This window comes from Carassius gibelio, chromosome B13 (genome assembly GCF_023724105.1).
Source record: "Carassius gibelio isolate Cgi1373 ecotype wild population from Czech Republic chromosome B13, carGib1.2-hapl.c, whole genome shotgun sequence".
Lineage (NCBI taxonomy): Eukaryota > Metazoa > Chordata > Actinopteri > Cypriniformes > Cyprinidae > Carassius > Carassius gibelio.
In genome coordinates, this window is record NC_068408.1 from 15,953,027 (window position 1) to 15,980,408 (window position 27,382).

Sequence of the window (27,382 nt, forward strand, 5' to 3'; positions counted from 1 at the left end):
TATTGTTTATTTTCATATTGCATCAATATTTAGTTCAGATCAATTTTAGAGCATTCATCATCAATCATAAAACACTGGTTAAGTACACACAAGTTTTGTTCTAATTTTGCTTTTGCAAGGATGAGGACATTCCACAAGTTTCTGTAACATTCTGGAATATTCTAGTGCTTGCAGGAACATTCCAGAGCATTGTAGAACTAGTCACAAAAGACAGTAATCATACAATGTGGACTTCTGAAGTTTTGAACTCACTTTGGTAAGTTTATGTTAAACTGTTGTTAACTCAATGTTATGCATGAGCAATACCAGATTAGCTTGTATAAGTTGTCAACATTTTTTGGTTGTTTAAAGTTTTCATGTGTATTTTTAATGATTAAAAAAAAGATTTTTTTTTTTTGTATTCAGCATGTAAAACATGAAGAAACTTTAAAAATAAAAGTGAAAACTTTTATAAAAAATGGTTTCACGGTGCTATAAAAGATTCTTTCAAAAGCATGATGACTATATAAAACATGTCTTCTAGCAGGAAATGATTAAAAAAAAACAGCACTTTACAAACATCATAGAACGTTTATTAAATTCTGACTTGTAAGAAGTCACAATAATTCAGCGCACTCCACTGGATGAAGTGCATTTATATACCTTATTTATACCTCAAACCAATCCAACGTATTGATTTTTGTTCTCAACATAAATAAAAACAAATAAACATATTTACATAGACGGCAGGAGACATGGCTGGGCTAAAGAACATGAACATGAAACTGGGATATCAACCGTCACAAGAAAAAAACGAAACATCTGAAGAACACTGGAGGAACAGTATTGTCAGAACCAAATGCTACATTAACAAAGAAACAAGCATGAATAAAACCTCGAGACTGGAGAAGATCATTAGGCAGGGAAAGAGCTGTTGGAAGGATTTGCCACAGTGATCTGAACAAACGGGATCAGCACTCGCTGCCGTCTTCACAGATACAGGTTAAAAGCTGAAGGGTTCGCAAGTGGTCCCTGACGTGGATTACAGGATGCAGTCCTCATGATTAAGGGTCAAAGGTCATAATCTTTTGTCTGTTCTGCAGCATAACAGCCCGTTCAGGAAACACACCTGTTTTCACATTCATACAGAGGCGGCTCCTGAAGGTGCAGAGGCACATCCACAGAGATCAAATCCATCACCAGAGACCATAAAGATCCACTCTATCACCATTCTCTCAAACCACTCTTAGGAAAATCGTCCACAGAAGTTATAAAAAAAGCAGTTACTATACAGAAACTTCCATCAATACAAAAGAAAATTGAGTCCCCCTAATCAAAATTGGTAAGAAAAATCATACAATCAGTAATTACCTGATATGTTACAATTAAGGGTGTGTGCTGAATATTTGGTCGAAGTGATTCCTCCAGCTGTATCCTTTCTTATTGTGTAATTAGTCAAAGCACTTCCTATTCAGAATTGTTTTTTTCATTTTCATTTTTTTTTTTTTTTTGGAAAATTATCACAATTTGTGTTTCAAAATGATTTAACCTACAGTAAACTACTTTTCTGGCTGCTAATGACATGAAGTATTTTACAGAATGATGTTCAAAGTCTCCGTTTCAAAACCATTCGATTCTAAGTCTCATACTGACCATCATCACAAATTTGTCATTTGTGTCTCAAAGTCCAGCTTAAAGGCAGTTTGAATATTCCCACGTCCGCTCAGTCACACGCAGACTCACGTTCATCAAGTGCTGTGCACCTAAGCCACTGACACCGTATCAGCGAGTGGCTACAATGCCTCTGAACTTGTGCGCACACAAAGCCTCTGTTGCTTATTATCTAAGCCTATTTACATTAGAGGAGAAAAAGAACTCGTACAATTGTCCGTGCGGACTGGAAAGCACGCGTCGCACGACTTCCTGTTTAAGACATGCAGAGTGAACGGCATCCGAAGGCAGGTCATTTATCAGCATTCATTAGCACACGAAAAACAACAACTCTCCTCCTACAACAAGTGTGTGTGTGTGTGGGAGTGTTCAAATGCTTCTGGAGTATGGAATTGGTCAACAATGATTTGAAAGAAATGCGATGGGAGCTTATTTTAAATCAGCGAATGCCCTTGGCACAAACGGCACAGCAGGCAGCGTGTTTTATGGTTACGATGTGTTTGGTTCCAGTTGTAGAGGTTTGTGGATTGATCTGTAGGGTAGTGTCTGAATGATGCGTGTTGGGTTTGTCATCCCACAGATGAGGCACAGTATGTGTCTGTCTTTGAGTGGGAGTTCTAGTTTGAGGAGGATATCTGACGCGACGGTCGTCCTGCAGATGAAGCGCTGTATGTTCGAGGGCGTTGTCGGATTCTGCAGGGCACCTCCAGCTCCTGGAATATAGGGGCCTCGGTGATCTCTGACGCCTCTGGCCGCTCGGCAGGCACTCGGGACAGCATACAGAGCACCATCTGAGCCTGAAACACAAACATAATCATATTTAATGATTTATGTTTTAATGCCAGATCACCAACAATGGCTATATTCATAGCAACATTAACAGTATTATTTCAATACATAATTTACAATATTATAACATTTTCTAAAGCAATCACTATACAGCACTGTTAAAAATCATATAGAATCTTTATGATTGGGTCAATTTTTTTGAAATTGAGATCTATGCATCATCTGAAAGCTGAATAAATAAGCTGTCCACTGATGTATGGTTTGTTAGGATAGAACAATATTTTTCAAAGATACAACTATTTGGGAATCTGGAGTCTGGAATCTGAGGGGTGAAAAAATTTTTTTTTTCTAAATATTGAGAAAATCCCCTTTAAAGTTGTCCAAATGAAATCCTTAACAATGCATATTTCTAATTAAAAATTATGTTTTGAATATTATGGTTGGAAATGTCCAAAATATCTCTCTCTCTCTCTCTCTCTCTCTCTCTCTCTCTCTTTTTATTCTCACAATAGAAAATGGCGGTTAAACAATACTGTATCCTATAGATTTGTGCTTAGTTTTCTGTAAAGCTGTTTGGAATCCTATTTGTGGAATGTACTACACAGTGTTCTAAATCAGGTCTGACAGCTGCATTCTGCTGCTGTATGAGTCAAATCAGTTTCGACTGGAGATGTTGATGTTGTAATTGTAACTTTGCACCTACAGGGGGCACTAGAAGTGTTGTTCATCTTTAGGATTTCCCAATTGTAACGTCCCTGCACTCCACCTCCCACCACCATTTCAAAATACCTGCCAATATAGGCAAACAAACACTAACAAACTTACTTCCAGGACATTGGCTTTACAGAAAGCAGCAGGAAACTGCAGGGCTCTGACCTCTGTGAGGGTCTGAAAGAAAAACAGTTAGAGGTTTATTCGATGTAACAAAATACTTTATACTCTTACATTTTATTCTTGTATTCACATGAGTACATTAGCATTCACACTTTTTTTATTTTTATTTTTTGGAAAGAAATACTTTTATTAAACAAGGACAAATCAAGTTGACCAAAAGTGAAAGACTTTTTTTTTTTAATAATAAATGTTTTATAGGAATCAATTACGTTAATTGTAAAAATATTTCACAATATTAAAATTCTTACTGTATTTTTGCTCAAATAAATGCAGCTGGTAAGCATAAGAGACTACTTTCAAAAACAAAAATCTGAGCAATGGTCTTACCCTGACTCTCTCCATCTGGGTGCGGAATGGACAGAGCAGCTCAAAAAGAATCAGGCCGAGGGAATAAATGTCCACCTTGTGAGAATAAGAATTCCCAGACAGCTACAGAGGGAAAAGAAGAGACAAACAGGACAAATAAATTTAGTTTTTAAATACTTTTTTTTTTTTAACATCAAAATAAAACTGTAAGTGGTGCTTGCCCATAAAAATGTCACCTCCTTGATGGTTACCAGGATGTTGTTATGAGTCAGTTATTGCTATGTGGTTGCTAACTGGCCCACGTTAAGTCTCTTTGACATTCAAATGCTTACAGTAAATGTGACTCAGGTCCCTTCTTTATGATGTTTAACTCTCGCCAGCGTTTTCCTTTGGCTTGTTGTGTGTTAAACACCAGCAGTTTTCACACTAAATTGTGAGCAGTTTGTGCAGTGAGTGACAGGAACGGACCTGTTCTGGGCTCATGTAGAGTTTGGTGCCCACTTGGCCAGTGTGACGGGCATAGACTGGCATTGGTGTGAGGGTACTCAGCTCCTCGTCATCTTCCTCCTGATCCATGGCAGTGACCAGTCCGAGGTCTCCCACCTTCACCACGTCATCCATTGTGAAGAAGATATTAGATGGCTGAGGGAGAAAGTGAAAGAGAAAGAAAAGAAAATGAAGTGCAGTTTGCTTTGGAAAACCCCTCAAAGCAAGCACATTTTCATTTTTAAAACCAACCTTAAGATCTCTGTGCATTAGTCCTTTGCTATGCAAGAAATCCACAGCTTCTGCGATCTGCAGGAAGATGTCCAGACACTGAGCATGTTCCCTGAGCTCAGGCAGACACCTCTGAGCCATCCAGTCCTTCAGGTTCTCCTTCCTGCACAGCTGCATCTGAATGTACAAGTAGACCTTAGGTGTGAGCGGGGGCCGCGTGGCAGGACAGGGGGTGCTGGGGGCCAGGCTCAGAGAGGTGGGCCTTGAAGGTACGGAAGAGGGAGGTCCCACTGACACACTACGCTGAGGTTTGGAGCCAGACTGTGAAAGGCACGCAGGTGGCACAGGTGTACTTCCGCTGAGGTCACTGTCATTGTCCTGGTGTTCACAGCCTGAGTCCTCGAAGACGATGTCGAAGGAGGAAGAGGTGCAGTCACCGTGATTAACTGTGCGAGGAGGGCAGAGCTCAAAGGAGTGGGGAGAATCGGAGACCTCCAGGATGGCCTGACTGTCACGTTCTGACATCATACTGTCCAGCCCCAGGCCCTCCACACACACCTGATCCCCTACGCACACACTCGTGTCGCCCCCAGCCACAGACATGCATGAGGTGTCCACCGGAGAAGGGGTGGCCACAGGAACCTTGACTGAGAACGCCTCCATGTGGTCAGGAGAGCTCAGCAGCCAGTCAGCAGTGCTGAAGAAAAAAATAAACAACAGGATCCTTCAAGCTATGTCCTCACTTCCAGATTTATTTTTATAGTCAAAATATAAATTGAGAATAATTTAATTGGACCGACAGACCGTGTATACTAAAAATATATTTACACTACAGGCCAAAAGTCGGAAATTATGATGTTGATTTTGAAATAAGGCTGCATTTATTTGAGCCAAAACACTGTTAAAAATATTGTGGGATATTATAAATTAAAGCAAAAAAAGTTTTCATTTTATTGCATCTTAAAATGTAATTTATTCCTGTGATGCAAAGCTGAATTTTCAGCATCATTTCTCCAGACTTCAGTGTCACATGATCCTTCAGAAATGATTCTAATATTCTATTTTGGTTCTCAATTATTGGCACCTAATTAATAATAATAGTTCTTATTATCAATGTTGAGTTTTTACTGCCTAATATTTTTGTAGATAAAATGTACGGTTATTTTTAAGGATTAATGTTTTATGTTTTCATTGATGAATAGAAAAAAAAAAAAAGAATCGAAAGAACTGCATTTTCTTTTTGGAAAAGTAACATTATAAATGCCTGTACTGTAACATTTAATGCATACTACTGTATCTGAAAAAAAAAAAAAAATTATAGATAATGACAGCCAACAGGTCCAACTTAATTTTTCTTTAGACTATTTTGCCATTTTGAAAAATCTTTTAATAGAAATTGACATGCATATTTAGGAGATCTCGCAATGAAATGGAGAATTAAACCCAACTTTAAAAATGTTTATTCGATAGACAATTTTTCAGGCTTTTACCAGCCCAGAAATTCTCTGGCTATTCATGACCGCAACAACCCAGTATTTATCAAAAGTCACCAGATTTCAGTTCAAGGCCATGTTTTGTACCTTGCGTCTTTGAGCCAGCGTTTGTCCATGTCCTCCTGCCAGCCCTGGGGCGGGCTCTCCTGCCAAGCGTTAAAGTAACGGATGATGCCTGGGTGTTCCAACTTAGCTAGAGCCTTCACCTCTCGCATGACCTTCTCCCGAGCCAACTCCCTACAATCACAAACATAGCATTACAGACAAACATACACACACCTGTATCCCCGATGGATATTTTATAATGGAGCATGTTTGTGTCGATTGATACCTGTTGGGTAGACGGATCCTCTTGATGGCGTAGTTGCAGTCATCCACTTTGTTGCGTGCCTCAAACACGACACCAAATCCACCACGTCCCAAACACTGTACTGGCTCGAAGTCTGTCAAGTATCTGATGTACACAAACACAAATCAGTTATGAAAAAATCCTGTGAACTTTGTTCTGCTGATCTGAATCACCACTGTATGTTGTACAATAGAACAGCTGCGTGTCGGCGTTCAACTGAGCTCAACAGAGCGTGCAGAGAAGCCTATTAAAACAGTTACATACGGTATAAATTAGTCATTTAAAACGTCACTTGAAAACAATCAAACTCAAACAAACTGCACAGCAAGAGCACTTGAGTCATAATAGCAGTGCATTTACCCTTGAGAATTTAAAAGCAAAATATGATCATGATGCCATCTGTGCATTCCACATTCAGCAACTGCAAGTCTCTAATGCATCATGTGCAAACAAGTGTAAACTATTTTAGGAAATGAGTTTGAATTTCCTTATTTAAAAGAGGAACTCCAACTGTAATTCTGCATTTGTTACTTAGGGTTAGTTCATTTAAAGGTAAAGGTACTTCTAGAAGCACCAAATGGCAGTGAAATGTGTTTGAGCAACCTGACTGAGCTGGAACCCCCTACTGCTCTCCGGGTGTGTGTTCACGGTGTGTGTTCACATCCTTTTGTGTGCACTTAGGATGGGATAAATGCAGAGCACTAATTCAGAGTATGGGTCACCATACTTGGCCAAATGTTATGACACGTCAAGTAACTTCAAATGCAGGGTGCTTGAAAATAGGCATTATTTCATTCGAAAGAAACCAGACCTCATCTATAACAAATGGTTCAGTTAAACAAACAACTAAAAATATATCAACAAAACTATTTGTGACTCATTAATGAATTAATTCATCATTAATGTTACTACAACATAAAAGTAGCTCATTTCAAATTACGATTTTTATGTAATTACGAAATATTTTCTTCTTAAAACATTTATAGCTTGCTATCCATATTTTAATGAATTGATGCCAAATATGATCTTAATTTGTTTAAATGTACTATTAATTGGTAACTATTCATGAACAGAAACAGAAACCATGAATAGTAAATGCAGATTTAAGTTGGTCTCTAAAAAATGAATAAATCTGGATTTACCATTCATTATTAACATCAAAAATTAATTGTTATAATAATCAACCATCTTACACCCCCAACTCAGCATTAACATCACAATAAAATTAAAAATGCATGCTCACATACCTAGAAACATATTCACAAGGACGTGTCTCTGCGACAACAATTTCATTGGGATCTGTAATGTCCAGTTCAGACTTGCTGTCAGTTTGACACTGTGTCTCAGACTCCTTTCTTTGCTGCACAGATGAATTCAAACAGAGCAACATGCATGACTTTTCACTGACATTTGACACTATAAAACACATAAGATGTTCTGTGTATATTGAGAGTTTTTGTTTACCCGCACGTATGTTGTGGGCGGGTGGAAGAACTTGCGGACGATGTAGGTGGTGGCAGCGATGCAGAAGATGATGGTGCCCAGAATCTCTTTCCACCACGGCAGCAGCAGCACAGGGTCCTTCCTTCTCACCGGTGACCCCTCTCCATCTTTCTTCAGCAGAACACTCACTGCAGTCTCATCGCGCCGGTTACGGTAACGAGGACTGTACGGAAAGTAGTATCCATTATCTACATAGAGAAGAAGGTGATGAGTTGAAATAGTCTCTCAAACCAAGTGTTGAAATGACTGAATGACTGTTGTTCTTACCATATGGATACTGCAGTATTGACAGCGCTCCATTACTGTACTCCTCATGAGAGAATTTATCATTATTCAGACATTTATCAAACTCCTCAGAGCCCACCAGGACTGGAGTACGGGAAGGGGAGTCTAGGACGAAATGGGCAAGTGTTATTGACAACATGACAATGTCTTGAGTACATTCTTATTTTTGTGTTGATGATCTGTAATATACTTACGGATAAGGGGTTTCCATTTGACCGTAGGTGGTGGAATCATGTCGGTGTTACTGCTCCACCCGTTCAGAGCTTTGGGCTTCGATGGGAACTTCTCAGAGTTTCTCACAGAGGACTGGAGGTACAGCTGACCCTGAAACATTCCTTTAATGAGAGATATAACGTTTTAGTTTCCCATGACATGCCTCTATTTCTTAAAAAAAATAATAATAATAATTCACATGTCCCAAAAGCATCTCCTGTAAAGGAATTTAGGGATTGCATACACCACCAACGTAACTTTTTGTTGAAAGATGTCTAGTGTGTTGCTCATCTCATTTGATCAAAAATACAGTAAATTACAATTTCAAATAACTATTTGAATAACTGTTTTCAATTTACATTTTTTTTTATACATTTTATATACTTTTATATATTTTAGTAAATTTGATATATACACTCCAGTCTCTTCAGTGTCACATGATCCTTCAGAAATGACTGTAATGTGCTGCTCAATAATTATTTATTACTACTAGCTATTAGTAATAAAATCCATTATACTGTTTAATATATTTTATATAATTTTGTGGAAGCTATATTTTTTCACGACTCTTTCATGACCAGAAAGAACAGCATTTGTTTGAAATGGATCATTATTCCAAACAACTATTATTACAACCAAACATATTTTTACTGTCACTTCTAAACAATTTCATGTATCCTTGCTGAATAAAGTACTCAATAAAAAGCAAAATGAATAGAATACTTGTTTTAGCTCAGCAGCTGTATTAACTAAATTCTAATATGGCTTTTCAAATTTTTAGTTATATATATATATATATATATAGCCCAGGATGCATCATGATGCGTTAGCATTTACCCCTCCAAATGTAGCTTGAATAATTGGTTCAGCCAATGCAAATTTTAATACCAGGTGTAAAAACAGTCATGTGTGTAAAACAAATGCCAAGTGTGTGTTACCCAGGTAAACGCTGGACTCTGTGGCCCCACGGGCCTCCTCCATGATGTCATCGTCCTCCTGAGTCTCAGTCTCAGTGTGGGAGTTATACGAGGTGTCATCGAACAGGCTAATGGGAGTCACCTTTCCCCCTCCTACCAACCATGCAGAGGCAATGGGTGTGCAAAACTTCACAAAATGGAAAGAATAGAAGAAACCATGAAAATTTTGAAACCACAAATTTTAGCTGAGACTCCAAATGTTAACAAAACAGGTTGAGTTGCGCTACCTGATGCTCCCAGATAAGCTGTCCTTCTGGTTTGGTGCTGAAGGCCATGACTTTCCAGTCCGGCACTGAAACCTTAATGACCAGGTCTAAGCCCTCTACCTGAGTGTGCGAGTTTGGATGCGCATGATTTTTGGTTTGTGCGTCCGTCTCCTCTTGGATGACGCGTTGTGCTTCACGTCTGACCTCTCGCCATGACTCCCCATTGGATGCCTCCCCCTCAAGAAAGTTAAGGTTGGACTGAATCTCAGGGATGAATTTTAGCTCAAAGTTTCCCACACTGAAGTTCCATCTAACAGGGAGGGAAAACACAAAACTATTGGCATGTTGATTCAACCTAGCATACCGTGCATCCAATCTACCTCTGTATGATTTGTGAGATCAAAAGCAAGGTCACGTGAAGTGATAAACAGAGCCTGTGGGTATTTCTTACTTCTCAAACCCATTGCGAGGCCTCACGGCTCTGACAGTTTTCTGTGTTCTCTGGAGTAACAGTACGTCCTCTGGCTCTCCTTCCTCATCCCCCCACCGACTGCAGCCCACCGCTGAACAAATATACTTCAACTACAGAGAAAAAGAGAGCGAGGTTAAAGCTGACAACCGATACTATATGATAAAAGAGTTTGCATAGTGCCACAACAGCACATCAATCATTTATTGTTCTGAAAAACAATTGGGGAAAAAAGGGTTTGAGTTACCTTGCCGCTGTATGCGCCAAGGCCATATGTGGTGAGGGACTTGCCACCTACAAGCACAGTGTCCTCTCCGATGCGGTACGAGGAGTCCAGCAGGGACTCGACACTGAATGGAACAGCCTCCATACTCTCCCTGTCCCTGTTCCACTGAAATAGAGCTCCATCCAGAGAGGGAATGAACATCTTGTTCCCAAAAATCTGATGAACAGAAAGAGGATATAATAATCTTAATGTTTTTGATCTGATTGTTGTGGTAAATCAAAGTGGCACATGACTTTTTATATTGGGAAATATTTCACGTTTTCGATCATCAGCAGCAGGGTGGATACAATGAGCAGATCATGATGGATAGAGACAAGGGGACAGACAACACTGAGACTTTGACCAATCAGCTTAGAGTCTGTGTGTGGCATTATCACACTGTATGCCATTAACATTTGGCGCTTGGTCTCCTGTTGTCCAAAGAGTTACACAATCCAACATGTCCTTAAGGATAAAAGGGGACAAACGGGTACAAGTATCCTGAACACACACACACACACACACACACATTGATGAAAAGAAAAGGCCATTATATAAGAATGTTGTAACTGACCCTAATCCAAAAAGTGATCTCAGCTCAAACAGACACTTTAGTGAATGGGGGGGGGGGGGGTGAGATCACTGACTTCCTGTTGTGCTAAATCTAACCTTGAAACCTGGTATAGATCAACAGGAAGCTGAAACAACATGAGAAAGCAAGCACCTGGAAAACGAAAACAGCCGCTGTGATTGGCTGAGCAACCAAGGGATTAGCTCATCTGTCCATCACGTCTGGGAGGGCAGGGCTAGTGAGGTGCCTGCAGTGGTACTGTGGGTAAGAGGTTTAAAGAGTGTGTGTGTGTGTGTGCTGCATTGATGACTCATCACTGTGCTACATTGAGTTAATCCATCATGTGATCTATTTGTCTGATCTCCAGCTCTACAGGATCCTGACATTGGGTGAGACTTCAATCATCCTCAGGCCAACTACATCCTGAATCAATGAACAATTAAAGCCAATCAATTAGAAGAGCATGACTTTAACCCCAGCCCCTGTCCAGAACTTCATTAATGCCATTAGCGGTAACAGAGCGCTTCTGGAAATATACAGTGTTAGCAACATAAAATCTATTTAAAAACTAGTACGCAAGAAAAAAATCCTTTGCTTTGTCTCAATTAATCAAACAAAATGATAAGCAATTTTTTTAAACAAATATATACATAAAGAATAAAAATTAAAATCTGCATTTCATGGCATTGGATAAAACTTGTTTTAAAAACGACAAAATTATTTTACATTTATTGTATTATATAATACATTTATTTTAAAGAAAGTAAAAAAAAAAAGTTAGTATACAGTAGCTAATTTAATGAACTACACCTGTGATTACTCTGCTAGGACATTCTTGTGAACTTGAGAGGAACTGACATACATTCACAACTGGTTAAAATTTATTAATATAGCTTTATTTTTAATATACTATACTAAAAAATAATAATTCCCAAAATCCAAAAAAGTAGGCTCCTGAAGCCTTGAAGAACATGACATTAAATGACTTTTCAGAGAATTAATTTTTATTACACAACAAGAAGGTTTTATGACTTGTTCCTTGAAAGGAAGACCAGATTTTTAACTACAAGCTGTAAATTAAAGGTTGGCTGCTTTTTACAAAGTGTGTAATTTAACCTCTACAGTATCACATAACAGTGTGCCCTGGTATTTAAACAAATGTGAAGCTTCAGTAAAGAGACACATGGCTCAAATCTATTTTTTCATGCACTGGATGCCATGGAAGACTGAAGGACCAAGCTGGTAGCCTGGTATTCAAAATGCTTTCACTGACAGGGGATATCTGGCTTGGCATAGCTCTTTGCTGCACTTCAGTGGCAAATCTGGTGTCAACTGCTTGTGCATTTCATTTACAATGCCCCAGAGCCTGTAGTTTTGATGGGCCTCAATAGTTAAATCAAGATCCTGTTATTTAATCAGTTGTGGGCGATATACGGAATAGTCATATCGTGCTATCACCAGGCTGTGAGACTGACGATACACCATATTATCGTGCTAATTTATTTAATTACTCACTTTTAGTTTCATTGCCGGAAAGTGAACCAACTCCAACATAAGGCTAAAAGCAGCCCTAATGTTTTTAATATGACTGAATTTGTTTTTAAAATAATAACAATTTAATAGAAACATGGTACGTTACTTATAATAATGCTTACATTTCCTCAGTTATTCTCGGTTATAGATCAGTGACTGGAACACATAGAGCAACAATCACTGGATTTCCTTTAAATTTGATAATTCCTAATTTGCCATCATTTTCATTTAAGAGTAGTGAACACATAGGCATGATATCAGACGGAAGCCTGTAGGCAGCCCAACATGAATCAAATACTTAGTTCCGCTGTGGGTAATGACTTCTGGAATCTTGTTTGACATATTTAATTTAAGAGATTTAGCTGAAGGCAGTCTGGCCCTTGTCTTAAGGGATCACAGCAGGTTCGAGTATGAAGTGTGTCTATGTAGCCAGGATATCCCTCTGTACTCAATGACCTCCCACAGATGATTGCGCTCCAGAGTCTGACACATAGCATTACATCACGCTAGGCACAATCCCCTCTCCCTTCCCTGTTTGGAGGTAATCTCGGTCTCCCACACACATCATTTCACACTTTTCCTGGTACAAAAATCACATTAGTGCACCCTACATACAGTTTAAAATCAAATAAACACAATTAGGCCTACAGATTACATGCTATCAAGAAAAACAACAAAACAAAACATTTACGGTTTACCTAATGTAATATATTTGGGATTTCAATTTGTAGGCCAACCTGGAATATATAGGTTTCAGAATTATTCGATTTGGAAGTATAAAGGCCTTTGGTTAAGCATGTTGTAGAGAAAACAATAAAAGTCCTTTTACATGATGTTAAACACACTCTCCTGACAATTTGTAACTGTTTTACATTTTGCCAAGTGTATTTGATGTATTTCTATGATCTCTTTTGTGTGTTTTGTACGATCTGCTTTTGTCCCTTTGAGATTTAGGTTTAGGGTTGGACCTTCATGCTTGTTTTCTTACAAATCGCTTGTTTTTCTCGAACAAATAAAATTATACAAATTCATTTGAAATCACCAACTATTGAAATAGTTATGTTTTCTCATGAGAACTGTTTGACAGACCTCGTTTAATCATAAATCGAAAACCTTTATTCTAAAAATTTCTGAGAGAAAATGGCGATATTCTTCTGGGTTTTAGGACTAAACAGCACTATTGTGAAACCGCTAATGCTCTTTTGCCTTTTTTCATGGCAGATGAGATATTCAAGATATCAGTGGAGTGCCATCTCTCTTAAGAAGTTGACATCACTGACATATACCAAAAAATGAAAGCAAAAGAGCCGCATCAAAATGACACTTCAAAGAACTGAGGGTTCGCACAGCATTGTGCTGTTGAGGAAAATCTCACAAAATCTGTCAAGAACATGTCAGGGTCGTACTTTCCCGTGAAATTAAAATAAATAAGTTATATATTTTACCTTCAAACAATATAATAACATTTTTACAGGCCAATTGAATTATTACAAAATTATGCATACCCGAGGTGGTAATGCAGCAATAATGCATAGCGCATTGGCTGTTAAACCTTGGGCATGCATCATTTTTAATAATTAATCTATTGTCAATTATTCTGCTAAAACCATGGTTACTTACCACACCTCAAGACATTTTCAGAAGTTTGGTTTCAAGACATTTATTCATTTTTCTGTCTTTAAGAAGGAACTGCTTTCTTATTCATCCCATCCATTGCCAACTCAAAAACATAAGCATGATAAGATAAGCATGTCTTTGAATGGATGAAATAATTTGGTGATTTAAAACAGTCATACGCCCAAAAGACCATAACCTAATTGACAGCTGTGCACTTAAAGATAACCCTATAGTAAGTACAACCCTCTACGGACACCTTGGCAATTGAACTGCCATTGGCTAGTAAATGTTTCAGTTTACTCACCACACTTATATAGATATATATATTTGATTTGCATATAAGTCATTTTCACTGGACTGGTGATGGTGCTTTTTTGGTCATTCAGTGTTTAATAAAAAAAAAAAAATTGCGGAACCCCCCCCCCCAAAAAAATAATGATAAGATCTTAATGATACAAATTATAATAAGAAGAACTAATTATTAAGGATTAATGAGCTGCTGGATTCATGAATATTAATCAGGTTTTGTGGGTTCGCTCAAACTGATTTGCTGAAATCAAAACAGGGTCGATAATAGGCGAGCGCCAGCCAATGAGATTGCAGTTGGCGCATTAGCTCAGCCCACTACCTGAAAACCTGGCAGTTCTTAAAAGCTGAAGAATTCCTAAAGAAATACCATTATTTTGACAGGAAAAAACAACAAAGAATATAATTTACATGTAGCGCATCAATTCTCTCTCTCTCTCTCTCTGCGTGTGTGTGTGTGTGTGTGTGTGTGTGTGTGTGTGTGTGTGTGTGAGAGACAAAGCGACAGCAAGTCGTTCACCTTCACACTAGAGTTTACAGTACGTCAAATACAGGTGCATTGTACATCCATTCAGATGAACTGAAAAACAGCACAGATCGCTTGGAGAGTAGCTCACCCAAAAAAATGAAGATTCTGTCATTAATTATTCACTCTCATGTTGTTCCAAACTTCTAAGACCTCCGATCATCTTCGGAACACAAATTAAGTAGCTTTTGATGAAATCCAAAAGCTTTTTGACCCTGCATAGGCAGCAATACAACTGAAACATTCAAGACCCAGAAAAGTAGTCATGTGGACAAGGACATTGTTAAAATAGTACTCTTGCCATCAGTGGTTCAACCAAGGGAACAAGAGAAGATATTGTTTAACAAAATAACCATTTTTGTTATCTTTGCACACAATTGTTTTTTTTTTGTTTTTTTGTAGCTTCATAAAATTAAGTTTGAACCATCATGTCACTATTTTAACAATGTCCTTACTACCTTTCTGTGCCTTGAACGTGGTAGTTGTGTTGCTGTCTATGGGAGGGCCAGAAAGCTCTTGGATTTCCCCAAAATATCTTAATTTGTGTCTTAAAGATAAACAGAGGTATTACAGGTTTGGAATGACATGAGGGTGAGTAATTAATGACAGATTTTTTGGGGGGTTAAAGATCCCTTTAATAAAATGAGTCTGTATGTAATGTTACAGTTTAACAAGGACATTGTAAAATAAATTGTAACCTAATTTTTCCTTTTTTTTCTTTCTTCATTGTTCTTCTGAAATGTTACCTGGGCATGGTTTTCAGAGATTCAAAGGACTTTATGAACTTGGTCTATAGCACAAGCCCAGCAATATTATTTCATGAAACACATTAAATGATTCCCTTTAGTGCTGCAATCAAACAAACAAAAGGTTTTACGCATTGAATAGTGTGCAGACATACCAGATTTTCAGCTCATTGGATTAATGTGCCTTAATTACAACTGTTCACTCTAAAGACTAACATAGGAGAGGGGGTGTGTTTGTTGGGGGGGGGGGGGGTCAGCATTCTTATGGATGACATCATCCCACACATAAGGCATTACCTCATTCTTCAAATCTCTCAGCATGACTCACACCACACTGTCAGTGGCTTCCCTCTCTCCACCCCTCATCTCTCTTTCCCTTATTCCTCTTATCTTTCTTTCTTTCTTTCCCTCCATCCCACCTCCCCCTCATGTTGGGACAGCGTGTTTCTGCAGACAATGCTGTTTACTGCTGGCCTCTCTTCTACCGTTGAGGCATGCTATAGGTGACTGCTTTCTACTGGCGCTATGGCGAGGGCCAATCAGAAGGGGGCAGACTGCTCTAATCACTGAGCAGAATGCCTTGCAAGGCACCAGCTGAACCAATCAGAATGGCTGGTTGCTAGGCACCCAGAGGTAAAAGGGGAGGGGAGAGGAAGATTTCAGCCAATGAAGAGGCTGCTCCCACAGCAGCCAGGCATTTCAGGTTACCACCAAACCAGACATGGGGTCAACACTATCACTCACAAACATACTCATTAAGCTATATACACAAACACATATACAGATATGGTGGGGGGGAGGGGGGCTAATAACAGTAAAAACAGATCATGACCACTAATTCTTAGCATTGATCAAACAAATATGTAACAATGTAAAAAATCTAATTAGAAGAAGCTTTTTAGTGTAGCTTCGATGTGTTTGTGTAAATGTGTGCATGTGCACAGGCGCATAGCTGCCAAACGCTCTTCCTCCAGGCTAGTCTTCAGTCTCTAGAGAGTAGGAGTCTGTGATCTATGTTGTGTGTGTGTGTGTGTGTGTATAACTTGTTTCAGATTCAATTTCCTTTGGGCAATGTCTCATTCTCTTCTGGGGTAAAGAGGTTCAAACAAACATCACTTTTTCCCACAAACACACACACAGACACACACTTACTCAAACTCTTATAAACCACAGACAAACATGTGCAGTGTGCATGTTCGGGGAGAAAACCTTCTTATGTTGAATCACAATGCAAAATACTACAAGAAAGTGTTTAATGCTTCTAACCAGAACACAGCTGGTCATTAAACATTAGCTTGTGTATTTTAAAGGTGGTGAGAAACTGTGTTCAGTACCTCTGGTTTGCTGAGGCTAGAGGACACTAGAGATCCTGAGCCCACGTCCAGGTCCCACTGCTTGCGTCCCTGGTTTAGAGGATCCAGAGCGGCGATTCTCCCATCAAGTGTGCTGATGATCACCAGAGCCCTGTCAAACGCATGAAACACAGGTTCACATAAAGTGACAAGGGTTTCAATCACTCTATATTGCACAATAGACATCTCCTTTAACCTTCCAGTTTGTTTAACATGGATGTATATGATGTATAAGATGTATATGAATTATATCCAATATAAATACTATAACTAATAACAATACATGGTCCATACAATACTATGTGTTCCTACAACTATATGTACCAGTATTAAATAAAATTGGATGTTCATTTTGAAATTTGCTAAAATTACATTTAACAGAGGTATTAAATTATTAGTGTTTTATTTTAATCTTTTAATGTATGGTTAGCCTACATTATATATTGTGGATACCTAAATGCTGAAGTAGGTAGGAATGTTTTCAGTACCTAAGGAATTGTCAAAAGTGATAATAGCAATATTAGCACTAGCAATATTTTAGAAGAAGCATGGCCACTAGCCAACATAATGCCAAAATATGGATAAATAACTTATTTATTTTAAGTTTAAAGTAGTAATTCTTTATCATCGGTCACACTTTATTTTAAGGTCCAACTCTCACGATTAATAAACTATTAACTACGATTTTTGCCTCAAGAAACTCCTTATTTGCTTATTAATAGTTAACAAGCTAGTTGTTAAATTTAGGTATTGGGTAGGATTACTGATGTAGAATATGGTCATACAGAAAATGTATTTAATAAGCACTAATAAACAGACAATAGGTTAAGAATAGGCATGCTAATAATCATCTGGTTAATAGTGAGAACTGGTCCCTAAACTAAACTGTTTCCTTATCATCTGTTAAGGCAGATAATTTTGAATTTATTACCATTGCGATTTGACCTATAAACTCTAAAGCCTATAACGTCTACACTTGGCCAAAGCCCATTTCACACTGCCATTCCGGCAAATACAGGGGTAAAGTATTCCTGTAATTGTTCCCTTTGTCGCTAGATTTGGCACTTTCACACTGCCAGTGATGACCCGGTATATGTGCGTGCTTTCACACACAACCCTTGAAGATCCCGTAACGACACGTGACATCAGCACGTGACGTGTAATGTACGAGTCGACAACGCTTGGCACGTTATACTTTCACTGAAGCAAGCAAACGATCTCGGCGTCAGCGCGGAAAGTGAGGAACTAACTGACGCTGGTCATCACTTCGATACGGAATTAGATCTGGCTTTTGTTCACACAGCGCTCGTTCCGGATCGATTACTGCAATGTTACTAGGTCCCCGACCCGGGTTCAATTCGGTAATCAATTCCGGGACGTGGTTGCTTTCACACAGAAGGCGACCAGGCAATGTTACGGGAATATTGCAGGTCCGACGTGCAGTGTGAAAGGGGCTCAAGAGAACTGGGAGATTAAACTTTGTGCAACACCAAACTATCACAAACTTTTTGTTCTTAGTATGCAATTAAAGCTAACAAGAACTGAAGTCTACACAGGGCACTTCACGGCTAAAGTGCCAGGGAACTTTTTAATGGACAGGGGCAAACGCACCTGCAGGGTAGAGAGCAGGACTAAGAGTGAGGGGAGTCACTTTGATCAAGTCTAAGAGAGTTAAAACACATCCCTCCAGACATCAACACTGATGAGGTCAGAATTTAAGGGCACTTTAGTTCTGCTCATCCCAATGCTCTGGGCCAACACCGTTTGTTCTCATTCTCCAATAGGACTGAAGAGCAGAAAATGTTACTGCACAGCACTCCTGATTGGCTGGAGGGCCCCTCCAAAAATATGAGGGCTGATTGGTTGTTGCTAAGCAGTGGGCATTGTGAGAATGAATGAGGACACTACACTCGTCCCGCCCAGCCAAAAGAGTGATGAGGGAAAGAAAATAAAACTGAGAGAGAGAGAGAGAGAGAGAGAGAGAGAGAGAGAGAGAGAGAGAGAGAGAGAGAGAGAATGAATAAAGGAAGAATAACAAATCCCATTTTCTGGATGAGATCAAAGACCAAGTGTATTCCACAGGCTGTTTAACCTCAGGAAAAAAGGACTAAAATAGAAAAAAAAAAAAAAGCTGAGACAAATTGTAAAACTAATGTTAAAAAATATTCAAGACACGATTCAATTCTGTAGATTATATTAAAAACAAACAACATAAAAAAGTGCCATGAGATGTAATTAAAGTCAATGCACACAAAATTAAAGTGATTTTTTTTATGATGTAGTACACTAAAACTAAACTCATACTCTTGTACTCTCTAGTTGACATTGTTTTCTATTTGTGCATTTTACATTTTACTTTCCTCTTCATTTTAATGTGTGTTCAGTTGTAATTACTTATTTTTTACTGCACTTGCAATTTTCTACATTATTTCTTTCCTATTTGTCTTGGTCACATTACTTTTTTTACTTATCTGACATATTTATGACCATAAGCAGGACAAAGTAATAGTGTTGAATACAAAAGCACATATATAATGTTAATTTTATAGCAAATGTCAATATATGCACTTCTGTTTTTAAGGAAATTAAAAACGTTTTTTCAAAAACACAAGTGTCTGCATGTGAACTGTGAAAGCAGCTTCACTTTATCTTAAAGCCTTTTAAAAAGTGTCCCTCAACACTCACAAATGACGCTCACCCTTTTGCCTCTCTCTGCATTATTCTTGTCATGCTGTTTAACACACTTCACACAAACAGATCCACACACCTGTGAGCCCTCCCTCTCGCTCTTACTTACTCTCTCGTCTCGCTCTCAGAGGAAGTCAAGAGATTCTCAACTCAGACCTGATGTAAACAGACTGCATAGAAGAAGAAAAAAAAAAACAACAACCAGGGTATCTGAGGGGTTTGGTCCAATCACAAGAGGCTTTCCTCTACCCTCAGCCAATCAGGGCTTAGACGCGTTTTTGCACTTTCAATCAGTAACCACTCCTTTAAAAAACACCAGCCAATGGACATAAAAAGCCCACTGTAACCACGCCACAGCGAGCAGCTCTTATCACCCAAGTGTGAGTTAGCAAGTACCACTGCAAAACACACACGCGCACAATCAGGGCATGGGGAGCACGTGGCCAAGTTGTGAAAACAGAGGCACACCCCTGCGGAGAAGCCACAGAATTCATGGCAAGTTAACATAGTAAAGTACTTTGTGCAGACACGATTGTTCAGCATGGATGACATCCAGAAACCTGATATGGCAATTAAGCAAACAACAATGTGATTCAAGCAAAAGTTCACTCAGACATTTTAAAACCTTTCATTTTTCACAGTCCATTTCAAACCCAGCCTTTTTTTCAGTGGAATCCAAAAGCAGACATTTAAAAAAATGTCCAGGCTGCTATTTTTCATAGGGACCGCTGACTTTTCATCAAGTTCCAAAAAGAAACATCCATACACTTTTTTTTTTCTAAGGGTGCAGTCACCTTTGCATTTTGTCTGCAGAATTTCACCCTACAAATGTAGTCATCTCAATAGGAATTGGGAACACGTCCTCAAATCGATTTCATCTTCTGAAACCACATGAAAGCTTTATCAGAGGAGCAGACTGAAATTTAAGTTATTGACTTAAAGATTAACAATGATGCTCTAATATCTCCTTCTGTGCACTGCAGAAGTGCACAGAAAAAAAAATACATTCAATATACAATACATACAGGTTTGAATAACATAAGGCTATAGCATGAAAACAGCCACATCATATCTGTTCTTGTTTGGTTATTAATTTCAGCACCATGGTGAGAGACAAGTAGGTAATATATTATATATATACACACACACACATACACACACACACACACACACACAAATATAAAACTTTTCTTTAATTTAATATAAATTACAAAATTTAATTTCAGTTAAATTGTCAAAACAATTAACCTGAAAATTAAAGATACTCTGAAGAGTTAAACCCAAATATCGCACATGCTTTTTCTTTATAAGTGTAAGTTCTGCTGAATAAAAGTCTCCAAAAACACAATTTAAAAGGGGCATCTTTTAAAAAGGACGAGATAAAGACTCGAGAATCCACTGAGTCTCCAAAGTGAAAGGGATTTTCTGCTTAAGTGAGCACACAATAAAATATAGCACTGCAGCAGCTCGCAGACCTCGGTATGAAGCGTTACACAAAGCACTCGGCAATGCATTTCGAGGTACCATTTTCCCCAGGCAACATCCGCAGTACACAAACATGATGTCCATAACCATATATCTCACTACAGGAAAAAGAAGCCCTCACTAGAACATTCAAACCTTTAGATGCACAGACCCGGACGAAAAAGTGCAGTCTGTGCATTACTTGTTGAATGTGTAGTGGACCAAAAAACCAGCTGCATGACAATGTGTGTTCTAATGTAAGAGAGAAAGATGATCAGAAAAACAATGAAAAATAAATCAAATTAATAACAAAATTTAACCAGCATTCAAAGGGACAGTTGATCCAAAAGATTTCCTCAACATGTATGCATTTCTTTCTACCGCCGAGCACAAGAGACGACATTTTAGAAAACTGATAAAGACTCAAACTGATTTGTACAAACAACACAGAGACATTTCTCAAAATATTTTATTTTCCAAAAAGGAAAAAAAAAATTGTGGATGAACTATAACTTTAAGGCTAATGCAACCCATTAAAGAAAGTTTCATTATTCTAACATTGTCTCCTCCATCGTGCAGAGTTTTTCTCCACTTATTGATTAAAGCATTTACTCAGTGTGTGTGAGTGTGTGTGTGAGTGTGTGTGAATGCTTAATCTGTCCTCTGACTCCATGTCACGTTCTGACACGCCCAAGCTGCTATCTCCATGCAGAACTAGAAGCGCTTCTGCCATCTCAACTGACCTTGCTGAATTTGGTGCATCCTGCAAAAACTGCAGTACAGCAACTGCAAAGAAAAGCATTTCTAGCTGAGTTTGATGATGAAACTAAACTAAACCATGAAGCACACCTGTATGATTTTTCAATAAGCTCCGACACTCGCTTTAAAAAAATACCACCACAAACTTGCACAAGAAAAGATGAAAGGCATGTCACACAAACTAATTCCATCGTGCACAAGTCACTGTCATTTCACTCCTCTTTAACTCTCATCATCCTCCTTCTGTTTCTATCTCTCTACCGTGCGCGGTGCGGAGAAATCAAAACTCTGTCACATGGTGCTGCTCTCATCCTATTGGATGAGTCCTGGCCTTGATCTAGGTGGCTGATTTGTTGTTGCTAAGCAGTGAGGAACCAAACTACAGAAAAGCCGAGGTCCTGACTACAGGGTCCTAGCACCTTCGGTTTTGGGTCTCGATGTCCCCCCTTTACTTTCTCCCTCCTCGTCTCCCCAATCTCTCCCTCTGCCACACCTCTCCCATCTTCCCACCCATTGCTGCAGTGCAGTAAGGTGTGTCCTCTGCAATGAATGAAGAAATGGCTTAAAAGAATCAAACCACAAACAGAGCAAAAATCAATCAAGTTCAGAGTAAGCATCGCCACATGGCTACAAGCAACAACACAGAATCAACATCCTTAAAAACAAAACAAAACGAAAAAGAGCCATTCATTATACTGGTTTTATTTGAATGGTTTGTACAGCCTGTGAGATACTTCAAAAGTGCTCAGGTGAAGTGGAAAAGTTTGCATAAAAACATACCAAGTTTGGTTCTGATTACAAGAATATAAAGTCTTATCACAAAGTGATGAACTTCTCTCCAGATCATGAGATTATATAAAATAAATCTTGACAGTCTCTCGCTAGTTACCTAACCATCAAGTCAGACAAAAAAAGCTCACAACAACAAGCGCACAAACTCTACCCTTTCCTTCCCTCCTGCTCTCTCTCTCTCTCTCGCTCAACTCAAATTCTGAGCACTTTTTCCTTCCAATCGTCTAATTGGCCAACAAGTTTGCCAGCTCAGCTCTTCTGATTGGCTGTTGCTAAGCAGTAGGCAGTTGGAGCTGGATGTCTGGCAGAGTTTGCACCAGGCAGTGGAAGAAGCGGCATCACCGTGAGTGTGTACTGGTGTGTGTGTGTGTAAGAGTGAGGGCACCTCGAGCGAAGTGTTCCTTCCAAAAGGTCCCTCAGGAATCACCAGCAGTCCAAAAATACACACACCGAGGCAAAGCTGAGCTACATTAGTCTATAGGCCATACCTGGATCTTGTTCGCCAAACCAATTTAAAGGATAACACAGGCATACCACAAACTAATTCAGTTATCTGTGCATTTAAACAGCATTTGTGTTGCCTAGCCTCTGCTCTAACAGCAGCCTGGGAACTGGCATCTGGTTGGCTGCTTGGTTCATCTGGAAGATCTTTACTACATGTTGTTGTTTTTCTTCCATCTTCACTAGACTTAATGGACCAATTAACAGAACAAGTTGATGAGAGCATCTTTATTAGATGCTAGAACATTTATACAAATGTTCCCCACAATCTTTGCTTTTGTTATGAGTAGATCTCTCCAGGGTTAGACTCCCATTTGCCAGTCGACCATGCTGTGCAACACATAAAACTGTCCCAGGAGAACACCATCCCCCAGTAAAACTGTTCCATGTCACGGGGAAGGCCTGAGGGTGATGATTATCATCGCCGTGTTACTGAGAAGTGAGCACAAAGGTCTGGTTCTTGGTTCATGCATTATCAATAAAAGCCAGACACTTGTTTGTATGTTTATATGTGATTGACGTTTGCTTGAACACTGCACATAAATGCATGAGATGGTTTGATATTGAAGATCATGGGGGGAACATGTAGAGGTGTGAGCAACTGTTTTATCTTGGCAGCAGGTGTGAAGGCAGCTGCTACTCTCACCCCTGTAGAGATACCGAACCAATGCAGTGTTAAACACACTACACACTATTCCCTCGAGAATGCATGACACATATAACTATGCCACCAGAAACAAAGACCAGCCCCTCCTTCCAATGATATATGACTACTGTCAAGACAAAGTCCCGGGAACTTCACATTAAAGCACCATCGCTGAAGTGGTGTTTAAAACTGGACTTCCAGGGGGCTATTCCTACGCACAGACAAAGCATCTCTGCACTGATCAGTTTAAACCTTTCTTGTAGTGCATGGAAATTGACTCATATAAACCCCAGCTCATTTGTTTTTAAATTGCTGTATCTTGGGTAAATTTCTTTGTGGTTGGTGCAGAGTTGCAAAAAGCATGCATGATATTTTTAGTTATTTCCTCTATAACCTGCATACGATAGGAATCTTCTCTTCATTAGGCTGTTTAAAACAAGCAGCCTTTTCAATATGACTGAGGTGGTCTGTGCCATTCAGGTGTGCAGATAACTGCTGCTACATTGCTATCAGCAATACCAGAGAACGTGCACATCTCATTCATTCAAAGATGTTTGGAAAAAAGTTTTTAACCAAACGGTTTACTTGTGACCTGACTTCCAAAGAAGAAACTGGATACATTTCTCAAAATATCCAGTGCTCAAATAAATTAAATAATGTCTCAAAAAAATAAAATAAATAAATAAATAAAAAAAAAACTGTCAGTCTTCCTTTTTGACAGAATGTGATATATCGCTCAACCAATCACAGCACACCATTCCATGCACTCTTGACAGTAATGACAGCACTCTGAATACACCCGGCATCCTAGTTTTCCTCATATACTTTGTGATCAACAAACAAAGACGATATTGCGTAGATTGTCAAGTGTTAGTGTTTTTATTAATGCCATTTATGTTTTTGTTAATACAGCACATAGCACTAGTCAAGTGAATGAATGTAACATGGCAAAGATGAATGCACTTTTGGAAGCTGAATGTAAGGGCAACATAATTTTTGGAGTTTCTGTGGTCTAATATGATACTGTTTTTCATGTTTTTGTTCATGATGAAATTCTTTTATTGCTGTAATTAATTTATAGCATTAACAAGATGATGGTTGAATTAATTTTGGGAGTGATGACCGTATAGAAGATTAGTATTGACCAAGTTCAGAGGCTTTTATATGTGGGTCAACTTACTATGTTGTGTATTTTCATCATTTTCAATATGAATAATAACTTTCATATTGATTCAATGGATTCATTGCATTCTGAGAAAACAAAAGTTCATCATGGATTTATTGCATTTTGGGGATTTTTTTTTAAAATAATAAATCGTTTGAAAGTCAAAACCTTGAATTTTTTTTATGTTTTGAAACAGAAAATAGTGGTTTTCATTTTGCCACTTTCTTGGTAAAGAAAACACATTTTTACTCAAATTAATCAAAATGGATTTATTCCATTTTTGGAGCCAAACTCTTCATTTATATATAAAGAACAACATAACAAAACATTAGCACAAAAATATTTACAAGATATCAATAAAATATTTCTTGAAAAGTTCCAAAAGGTTTCTGCTAAACAGAAGGCAAAAGATGAACACTTCCTGAACATGATCACCATAAACCAGAGTCAAATGTATAACAGTTTTCAGATGTATCAGAACTGTTCATCTTTTGCCTTCAGAGGTTTTAGAAGAATCCTCAGCACTGGCAAACCATATCCACCCTTAAATTCCTCGCTCTAGTTGAAGTGAGGGTTTCCTGCTCCTTCTCATGTTAGTTTCATTTTTGGAACACAATCTGATGTAGGTACTTTGTGTTGTTGCGTTCCTATATTACATATTTTTCTAAAGCCTGAGCCTGTAATAATCAGGAATGGACTCTGGTCGTGCCAACTTGTGCTTGTTTGGAAAAATCCTCCATTAATGGGTGCGCCACACGTCCATGTGACAGCATGTTGATGGTAAGGCTAGGTATGACAGATTTTTTACTGCAGTGGAGCAGATCGGGTGTTCCCAATCAGCTCCTGTGAAACATTTGTAGAACCAGCATCTCCACCAAAAACAATATCCAGCTTCAGCTAAAAGAAAAAAAAAACTTAACATTTTAACAAGGACGGGGAAAACATAACATTAAAGCTCCAAAGATCTTAGACAAAATGTTGGATTAAAAAACAACAAAATAAAGCACCAAAACAGTTTAAATGAGTTTTAAAAGCAAGACCCCCGAGCTCCCCATCCACCTATTCGACACTGCTTCTCTCTAAGGTGGGGCAGAGGGTGCGGTAACGCAGATGCGGTAACGCACTGATATCACATCCAGCAGAGCATAACGACTTATTCCCACCAGAAACAATAAATAAAACGTCAGGAAAGTTGGAGAGCGCGTCTGGGCGCGGGGAGACGCGTCTGTAGTTGCGCTCTGAGCAGCGGTTTAAAGTGCGTCAGCGGCTCCAGACAACACAGTCTAGCGACGGATACCGGCTTGCTTTGTAATAACTAGCATAAATACAGAACTAATGTCTGGAAAAAAAATCCCATACAAACGTTTTAAAACGACATCGTTCATGTTAAAAGTTCAAAAGACGTCCATCTCCTCTACTGGTACGGTAACCTGTCACTTTTTGGCGTCTCTAAGTATGTTTACAAACAACACTGAAGTCAGACTCAGTCGGGCTGACATGCATCTCACGCCCACACTCAAAACACTGCAGCAGTTCAAGACAGGAACAGCCTCCTCAGGCTGAGAAAGCAGTAAAACAAGTTCGAACTCCAGAAAACAGTTTCGTTTATAGACCATACGTAACGTTATATAAGGTACTCTGTAAGTTCACAAACACACTTAAGTCATCGAGTGCGATAGGAGAGATAAGCGTTCTGCATTGGCTCCGAGACTGCTGTCAGTCATCTGAATCTCCATAGTAACAGAAAAAAATCTTTAAAAACTTAACAGATTTTTGCGTACAAGCAGTCATATTATAAATGACAGCGTCAAGTCGATCTAAAATGATCTGATATCACGCGGATTTGATTAGGTAATGTAAATATTTGCACATATTTAAACCCTCTTCTTGGCCCAGCAGGGAGAGGTCGACTGCTGCAAACATCCGCCCATCACGAACTCCAGCTCAGCTGCCTTACGCAAACTTTACTAAAGTTGAATAAGACTACAGAAATCAACGTGACAACCTAAAAACGCGTGTCACGCCCAGACAAGCCGAAAACTTCTGCTATCTGCCTACCTCCGCTGCTTGTGGAAGTTTGCGTCGCTGTCTCCAGGCGGCTCTTCGCTCTCCCCGGTCGAGCTGTACTCGTCGTCCTCTACGGTCACTTCTCCGATGCCAGGGGCTCCTCCGACGCTATCCAGTGGCCGCTCCATAACGGCAGCATGTTCCGCCGTCTCGGTGTTTGGCGCCGGAGCCACTTCGAGTTCTCTCTCTGAGAGAGACTGACTTTGCAAAGTAACCGTTAACGTTCTCAAAACAAGCAGCAACAGCAGGGATGTGCACACGTTTCCAAACTGAAACCCCCTTTCCATTGGGACAAGTGGCACATTAGTAGTTAGTCAATCACATACCAAAATAAAGTGAATTAAAAAACTAGTCTATAAAAGGCGTTTTACAATGAAACTCGTAAGCTATTAAATCGCTTTCTGTTGTCCTCTCTTAACGTAAACATGCACTCAACAGCACCATGTTATTCCCTTTATACTTGACGTTGGTCATGCCGTGGTAACATCAAGCCCCGCCCCGTATCCAAACGCTCATTGGCTGCGCATGGAAGC

At 39.0% G+C, this 27,382-nt stretch overlaps 1 protein-coding gene across 1 annotated transcript; it reads right to left on the bottom strand.

Annotated features, from left to right (window-relative positions):
- Positions 1 to 550: 550 nt before the first annotated feature.
- LOC127970650 (eukaryotic translation initiation factor 2-alpha kinase 3-like) lies at positions 551 to 27,331 on the bottom strand. Its single transcript, XM_052573318.1, has 17 exons — positions 26,841 to 27,331; positions 16,750 to 16,879; positions 10,099 to 10,293; positions 9,834 to 9,964; positions 9,404 to 9,692; positions 9,138 to 9,303; positions 8,181 to 8,321; positions 7,969 to 8,091; positions 7,663 to 7,889; positions 7,446 to 7,558; positions 6,181 to 6,303; positions 5,937 to 6,086; positions 4,378 to 5,053; positions 4,108 to 4,281; positions 3,661 to 3,762; positions 3,265 to 3,327; positions 551 to 2,447 (listed from the first exon to the last, which is right to left on the bottom strand). The coding sequence occupies exons 1-17, from the start codon at positions 27,134 to 27,136 to the stop codon at positions 2,268 to 2,270; spliced, it is 3,279 nt and encodes a 1,092-aa protein (XP_052429278.1). The 5' UTR covers positions 27,137 to 27,331; the 3' UTR covers positions 551 to 2,267.
- Between the last annotated feature and the right edge of the window lie 51 nt (positions 27,332 to 27,382).

Bases quoted from the DNA above. Each gene is read 5' to 3' on its own strand.
- LOC127970650 (XM_052573318.1), bottom strand. From the start codon at position 27,136: ATGGAAAGGGGGTTTCAGTTTGGAAACGTGTGCACATCCCTGCTGTTG. The intron at 9,304-9,403 runs GTAGCGCAACTC...CATTTTGTGAAG, and splicing joins AGCTTATCTGGGAGCATCAG to TTTTGCACACCCATTGCCTC. The intron at 2,448-3,264 runs GTAAGTTTGTTA...TTTGTGTTTCAG, and splicing joins GTAAAGCCAATGTCCTGGAA to GCTCAGATGGTGCTCTGTAT.